Source organism: Asterias rubens, chromosome 18 (genome assembly GCF_902459465.1).
Source record: "Asterias rubens chromosome 18, eAstRub1.3, whole genome shotgun sequence".
NCBI lineage: Eukaryota > Metazoa > Echinodermata > Asteroidea > Forcipulatida > Asteriidae > Asterias > Asterias rubens.
Window position 1 is genome coordinate 7,264,054 of NC_047079.1, and position 8,447 is coordinate 7,272,500.

General features: G+C 37.1%; 1 protein-coding gene across 1 annotated transcript; it reads right to left on the reverse strand.

Moving 5' to 3' along the window:
• Positions 1–118: 118 nt before the first annotated feature.
• LOC117302097 (gastrula zinc finger protein XlCGF7.1-like) lies at positions 119–2,259 on the reverse strand. The gene is made up of 2 exons (XM_033785891.1): positions 2,100–2,259; positions 119–1,792 (listed from the first exon to the last, which is right to left on the reverse strand). Exon 2 carries the CDS (start codon positions 1,771–1,773, stop codon positions 826–828), a length of 948 nt encoding a protein of 315 aa, XP_033641782.1. The 5' UTR covers positions 1,774–1,792; positions 2,100–2,259; the 3' UTR covers positions 119–825.
• Between the last annotated feature and the right edge of the window lie 6,188 nt (positions 2,260–8,447).

Here is an 8,447-nt window from a genome sequence, read left to right on the forward strand (position 1 = left end):
AAACTCTGCAGCCTTCCCAGTAACCACGCCCCTTTTTACTTCCAATTTTATGTAAAACCAATTAACAAAAGGGAATTCAAAACAAGAACCAAAACCAAGACAAAGTAACTGCAGTTATTATATTTAATTTCAATGAGTATACAAATAAATAACAATTATAGTATTACATGCATGTACAGCTTCAAACAAAAGGCAATCTAATTATTAAATTTGTTAAACTCAAAGGTCCTGGGGAGGGGGCCCGGGCAAGTTTGTGAAGGAATAATAATTATAAACTTTTCATAATAATAATACATGCCCTTAATTTGTTAAATAAATACCCAACAAAAATTCATCGGCCCATATCGAGTTGGACATGACGCTCTGATTTCTTTAAACAGAATAATAATTGCTGTGCAATCCAATACTCATTTATATGATCCATGATTTTAATAACTAAGGGGAAAATCAAGGGTATAGCTGTTCCTCCAAAACCTCAAATAAATAGCAATTTTACCACATAATCTATAATTCTAAACACAAAATTATTTGAGACTGCTAATGACATCAATATTTGTTAATTTATCACTGGGCTAGGCATAACTGTCTTTAGTCTAAAGTTGTTAGTTGCGATAACGTAACTGCTATCGGGAGGAGGGTTACGTTATCGCAACTACCGATATTATGTTTGGTGTTGAGTGACCATAGAGGCTGGAGTATACATGTAGTACAGGATTTAGGTTGCCCTTGGGTCAATTTGCCCTAGAGATTAAGGGTCAGTTGCTAAGGTTGGGGCCGGTCAGTGATGGGAAACATTACTCAATAAGTTCCAAAATAATGAGTTATTCATGGTTCGGCAGCAGGAGGTTGAGTAATGCTTCGACGCCCGACTCGACATCTTGGCAGAGTGCGACTCTTTCCATGCTGAGTAAGATGACTCGATCTAGAAAACCCCTTCCCGCATACGCCACATACGAATGGTTTCAGCCCAGTGTGTATAATCTCATGTCGTTTTAAATCACCGCTCCCAGCAAAGGCCTTCCCGCAGAGATTGCAGACGAACGGTTTCTCTCCTGTGTGGACTCTCTGATGAACTTTAAGATTGTGGTTCTGGGCGAAGGTCTTGTTGCATACATCACAGGTGAAGGGTTTCTCACCCGTATGGGTGCGTTCATGATGGGATAGGTTACCGCTGCAGGTGAACGCTTTACCGCAGAATCTACAGGCAAACGGTTTTTCCCCGGTGTGAGTTCTGAGGTGTATTGTTAGATGAACACTCAGGGAGAAGGCCTTTCCACATTCACCGCAGACGTAAGGTTTTTCACCGGTGTGAGAGCGCTGATGTTTCATTAAGTCGCTCCTGCTTAGAAATTTCATCTCGCAGAAGTGGCAGGCAAACGGCTTAACACCAGTGTGAAGGCGTTCATGTTGTTTGAAACTGAACTGCTGTCTGAAAGTGTCTCCGCAGAAGCCGCAAACGTAAGGCCTCTCGTTGGTGTGGATTCGTTCGTGCTGCTGTAGGTGACTGTTACGAGTGAACGACTGAGCGCAGAATTTGCAACTGAAGGGCCTGTTTCCGGAGTGAATCTGCATGTGTCTGCGGAGATAGCCGATTTTTGTAAAGCGTTTTTCACAGAGCTCACAGGCATAGGGGCGTTCTTCTTCAGTATTGAGGTTTTCATGACAGCCGATCATCATTTTGTGCTTGTTTTCATGGGCTATGCTGGATGATTGCAACAAGCATGGTGATTTACAAGCATTTCCTCGTTCGCAGTCGCACCCAGGCTGGCACATCAACGATTGACACCATCACCTGTAAAAACAAAACATTCAATTTGTATATTATTAGACAATTAAAAATTAAATACATTTTACAGTCACAGACATTTCCTTTTTTCATGTTGCAATATGTGAATTGACTACTCAGCATAAACAGTGACACTTTTACTTTACTTGCTACTTTAAAAAAACAGAACATTGTTTGTTTACAATACATCATTGATTGCATTGATTTGAATTGCAATTTGCATGTTGATGATTTCTTAGCTCAGCCTTTTTTAATCATTCAGAAAATTGATATATCATTCAGGGTTTCCATTGAAATATTGAAGGATCAGTACCTCAACTTGAGTTACAAACACTGAGGTGCAAATCGCCAATAAGTAGAAAGTTTTAAGTTTTATTGCACATCCTGTCTGTGTCTGCAGTGCAGCAGTCCACACAGCTGTCAAAATAAAGAGTAGAAAAACATAAGGAAAGCCGGAAACCCGGAACCCTGACTACACTTTGTCTTGGCAAGAACCCTGCGCATGTGATGTTGACACATGTCAATTTTGTTTTAGTATTGTTTGTGTGTAATATGACTTCACATGATGTGAAGTATCCACCATGTAAACTCAAAGAGCGCGCTATCCCGTGATCCAGGTACCAGACTGACGCTAAAATGGCCGCCATCAGTGGCAACGGACGAGAACGGACTACGCCAAAATCATGGAAAAATATATTTGCAGTTTGTAACACCATACAGCCTTTTGCGGGTGAAAGGAGTGATGAAGTCGCTAGTAATCCTTCCAAATCATATTGCCTTACTGTTCAAGTAGTTGAAGGCTTAGCCAAATCGGTAAGTTGCAGTTCTGGTTTTAACTTTTAATTTGTTGTTTTAGGGGTGTGTGCAAATGTTAATTTAAAAGACAAGTCGACCTTAGCCTTTTATACCCGACTTTGACGTTTTGTGCAGCAGGTGGTCGACGAAAATGTTTCGCCTTTTGCCCTTTACGAAGAAAGTTTGCTGGGATTGGGGACCAGCTTGACCTTGCTCATTCATTTGGGAACTTTTAAACATATCAAATGAAAGAATTTGTGCTATAGGGTCATTCCGTGTCAAATCAACCAGTGGTCCCCAGGTGACCCTCTCAGATTTTGATGAAACTTCATCAGAATGATTGGATGTTGCAAAAATGAACACATACAAAAAAGCTAAGTCATATTCCATGTCGTTTTCGAGATATGACCGTTTGAAATTTGGCCGAGGCGGCCATTTTGTGCTCGCGCGAGACGCGAAAAGTGATTTTTTTGATAATTTCCGACTTTGAAAGCTCATAATTTAGTTTTTGTACCAGGTAGAGAGCTCAAATTCAGTATTCCATCTTACTTTTTGCCAAATTTCATGAATCTGCACTCAATTTAAATGTATTTCCTTTAATTTTCTAGTTATGGTCACCCAAAGTAGGCACTTTAATCAGCCGAAAATGTTTTTTGTGATTTTTGGGGTCACCCTGTGCCCACATGAGGGGTCAAATAAATCCTATATTCCCTAGGTATTATCTATGGGAGCATGTTTATACCCATAAGCAATTATAAGCTCACCAATGCAATAATTTAGAAATAGCATGGGCCCAAAGTTGGTTCCAGCCAGAAAAAGGTCAAAAAGACCCCGCCCGTCTTGACCCCGGTTGACCCCGCGATCAATTGAAATGTTTTTTGAAATTGATACCAGTTAAACATATATATTATATCTACTTATACACCAATTTTCAGCTTTGGCACTCAACTCCTTCATGGTGTGGTGGCAATTTGAATATTATATGTTTTTGGCACATTTTAATGTAATATCATACAGTATACATGTACATGTACATTCATGTACACATGTACAATACATGGTAAAATATGTTTGAAGCTTGTGTAACTTATTTTTTTCTGGCTAGCAAAAAAGTAAGTTTATTTGTGTTATTGTTTTTAGAAATGGGTTGATGATGCATGTTTTTAACTGCAATAAATAATTTAAGGCAGGTACCACAAAGTGCTGCAAAATTCTCCCATAACACACACAAAATATTGGAACCATACCCCAGTATGGAACCATACCCCAGTGTACCGTGTGTAGTTTCACTTGAAACATGGATCAAACCACACAATACAAATTAAATCTGCCAGTACTTAACACTAACTATCTGTCATATTCTTCTCTGGTTTTAACCCAACCCCAGTCCCCTTTGTTTCCTCCATGCTATGTTTATGCTGGTTAAACTTTCCAATCACATGGTCACCTCATTTGCATATTAAACGCTGGTATTACTTTCCATACACTACTTTTTTAGAACAATACTTCTCTAATGTGTATCACATGCAAACACTCATTTCTCAAACAAAATATGTACTTGTGTATCACGCAGACACCACAGATGCCAATGCGTTGATGTTACTTTTTGCTAGCCAGAAAAAATAAGTTACACAAGCTTCAAACATATATTACCATGTATTGTATGTGTACATGAATGTACATGTACATGTACACTGTATGATATTACATTAAAATGTGCCCAAAACATATAACATTCAAATTGCCACCACACCATGAAGGAGTTGAGTGCCAAAGCTGAAAATTGGTGTATAAGTAGATATAATATATATGTTTAACTGGTATCAATTTCAAAAAACATTTCAATTGATCGCGGGGTCAACCGGGGTCAAGACGGGCGGGGTCTTTTTGACCTTTTTCTGGCTGGAACCAACTTTGGGCCCATGCTATTTCTAAATTATTGCATTGGTGAGCTTATAATTGCTTATGGGTATAAACATGCACCCATAGATAATACCTAGGGAATATAGGATTTATTTGACCCCTCATGTGGGCACAGGGTGACCCCAAAAATCACAAAAAACATTTTTGGCTGATTAAAGTGCCTGTTTTAGGTGACCATAACTAGAAAATTAAAGGAGATACATCTAAATTGAGTGCAGATTCATGAAATTTGGCAAGAAGTAAGATGGAATACCAAATTTGAGCTCTCTACCTGGTACAATAATTAAATTATGAGCTTTCAAAGTCGGAAATTATCAAAAAAATCACTTTTCGCGTCCCGCGCGAGCACAAAATGGCCGCCTCGACCAAATTTCAATGGGTCATATCTCGCAAACGACATGGAGTATGACTTAGCTTTTTTGTATGTGTTCATTTGAGCCACATTCAATCATTCTGATGAAGTTTCATCAAAATCTGAGGGGGTCACCTGGGAACTTTTCTGAAAACTGGTTGATTTGACACGGAATGACCCTATACCTTTTGGAATAAAATGTTGGTTTTGAATGATTTAAAACAAACAATCATACAATCTCCTTCAAAGTTCAGGAGTTCAGTCCTTGACTTTGACCTTGACCTCGTCCTCATCATCTGTCAAAAAAGTCAATTGAATTGGTTGGATATATATTCTTTCTTTGTTTTTTTATCATAATTGCTTCTCTCCACCCATATGAGTACAAAGTAAAGGGTAGTGTGTGAGAGAGAGAGAGAGCTTGGGAGTGCTTGTTGATGGGCTGGCATCCTTTCCATAGGGGAAAAGAAATATTCTGAGTCGTTTAATGCCAATTAAACCAAATATAAACACTGGTCTGATGATCCATCTCATTATGATACTACACAGAAAGTTTCTTTATTTACACATTTAACTCTAAAAAATACTTTATTTTCCTGTACTAAATATTTGTGTTTTAACTTTTAAGCGCTGTGATTTAAGTTTTATAAGTAGAACGTATTTAAAATGCCGTTTATTATTGTTATTATTATTATTGTTAACTTTCTAACTCGTCAGTGAAATTCATAAAGATGATAACGAAATGAGTCAACTTGTTATCGGGCAGGTAGTTTCATTTTTTTACCCAACAGCTGATTTAACAAAAGTAAATAATACTAATTAATATAGTAATAGACTGCTTTCAAAGAAGAGTAAACCAGTAAATACAAATCTGAAATGATTTATTTAATAGCCTATTTTCTCACTTTTCATCACTGGCCAAGTTGTGTTTGTATAAACTGGAGTCCCTGTAGCTGGCTGACCTTCAAATGCTGTTGTTGTAGCCAACCGCCTTAACCATTATTCTATTAGCTGAAGTCACTTGACTTAGATAAAGATTTAAACAAATTGTTGGTTAAAAAAATTACCGCAATAAAAAATTTGTGTTAAAGTGCAACTTTTTGTAAAATTTGCTTTGTGACATTATAAATTTCTCAGATGAATGTGAGGTTTATTTACAATCTGAGTGAATGTACATGTACAGTACAAGTTCACCCGTACGTAGCTGGTTTACAATTATAAATAGCGCCCTCTTTTGATTTTTAGAAGCCTCCACCAGGCATTAGGCTAATGGTTTAGGTTGTACTTCAAAATTGTTGCAATGATTGACTCATAATGTAATTTTCAACACAGAAATATAAATTTTGGTTAAAAAACCCAAAAAACAATACATTGTTACTTTACTTACCCATCCTTAAATGTCTTACAAGTCTTTTCTACATGTATATGAATAATTGTTGAATGTAAAATATTTTTTGGGGGATTCAGCTGAACATTATGTTTCTCAACGTCTGAAATATAATTATAAAAGGTAATTGTTATCTCCCATAAAAAGAATTGTATTTTCTCTTGACTGGTAAACAATTATAATTTACTTAATTTTTTTTTTTTTACTGCATTTTTTTAAAAGTTTACATTTGTTTTCTTCTTTTACATTTTTTTGGAAAGGAGGTGAAAATAGTAATCTCATTAGCAATTTAAGTTTAATCATACATTGTAGACATGCTCTATTGCGCTGAACAAAGGGAACAAGTCAAAAGCTAAGCAGGTTATGCAGACAAATGCCTTGTTTGATTATGCTTTTAATGCACAAATTTAGACAAAAACATTTGGCAGTACTTGACAAGCTGTCTCGCATAATTTATGTACACTTCCTGTCAGCAATCATTACCAGTGGAAACATCACTCTGCTAATTGAGCAAATGGCAGTGTGGCTCAGTTCTTTCATTCTCACTCAGAAATAGCGACAGACAAAAACCCTAAATCCACCGACTCGCTCCGACAAGTCTTGTTATCATTAACAGGAATGCCTAGCAACCATTTGCATTGTAGGTGTAGGGTGGTTATGAGACAAAGACATTTCAATAGCCCTTTACTTGTGCTCTTTACCCTCCCCCCCCCCCCCCCCAGCCCCAGCATGTAGTGTATTGTATTTATAGATCCACTGACCTACATTTTCTTAATTTGAATTTGAGTGGCAGTAACCTTCACTTTGCCTGCTATTTATCATCATTACCTGTCACTCTTTCAGTGTAAATTGCTGTCATGTTTTTTCCCTTTAATTTATCATCATCTCAGTATTAATAATCCGACTGTATTTAAAAAGAAAAACCTAATTTACTCTAACGCATTTTTTAGAGGATGTGAAAAAGTGGACCTTGTTTTCTTTCCCGATATTATGAACAAAATTCTCTTTATAAGGAAACACCCAATTATTAAGAAGTATGGCAGGGGTTACTAAAAGATTGTATCTTGGCAAATCATGAACAAGATAAATGGCAATTTTTGTAAACCTCTTTTCTAAATTATACATGTCATAGGGAGAATAAGCACTGAGCAGAGTACATAGTATTGTTCGCCGACCTCAAGACCACATTGGTTATTCCCAAAGCCAACACTTCTCCCAATAAGGTTGTATTCATCTTTGCACTCACCAAGTTTACCAATAATTATTCTTTTATTGTAAAACCTTTATTAAATATAAACTAAATAGAATTGCAAACTGAACAAGAAATGTCAGAAAGCTTTGGGTTATGAAATTTAAGAGAACTTACCAAGTTTAGGTGTAAAAGGCAAACGACCAAGAAGATTGAAAGCGATTTCTAAGCATCATGCAGTCAATTTTATACCTTCTGCTACTGACAAGACTGATGTCATGTCCTCTGGCACATAACACCTCCACACCTGTATCTCCTTTCCCCTTAACGGAGTAATTGATGACAGGTGTAATTGATCACAGGGAACAATCCTAGAACATCTCAACCGCCTGTCTTCATTCCTTCCCCATGTTGATTTTCGGACATATGAAGTAATATTTCTCTCCACCTCACCTTCCGTCGTTCTCCTGGTATATTGACTTCATTAGATTTACCGTAGGGCAGTTAGACTATATAAATCTTCTTATAAAAAAATGAAACAAAAAATCCTTTCTCCTGCTTGTGTTTTTATTTTTTATTTGTTTTTATTATTTCACAAATATTTAAATAACGAAGTTCTTTTGTAACTATCCTGCGTAATATATTGTTGTCTTAGTCTTCTACTTTTAGGGTACATGTACATAATGCACACTTCTACCCGCACAGCAGTGACTCTAAACGCAGAAACCTGTGTGCAGAGGTGGTCTCTTTGTTTACTAAATTGTTCATCTTTAAATCTTTAAGCAGCCCTCGCCAATCCTCAACACAGGATATTAGATTGAGATAATATCTAGCAACCCCCCCCCCCTCAACTCAAGGATCTTGTCTGCCCAACATCATCATAATAATGAGATGCATTTAGGTCGCCTTTTAAGCACTTGGCGTCAACTTGACCTGACTCAGTTGTAAATGCCTCGCTTCTCGATTGCCAAGGTCTCAATTGGAATTGATCCTTCAATATTCACCACAGGATTTACTG

What these genes read in the sequence shown, in the direction of transcription:
- LOC117302097 (XM_033785891.1), bottom strand. Translation starts at nt 1,773, where the DNA reads ATGTGCCAGCCTGGGTGCGACTGCGAACGAGGAAATGCTTGTAAATCA.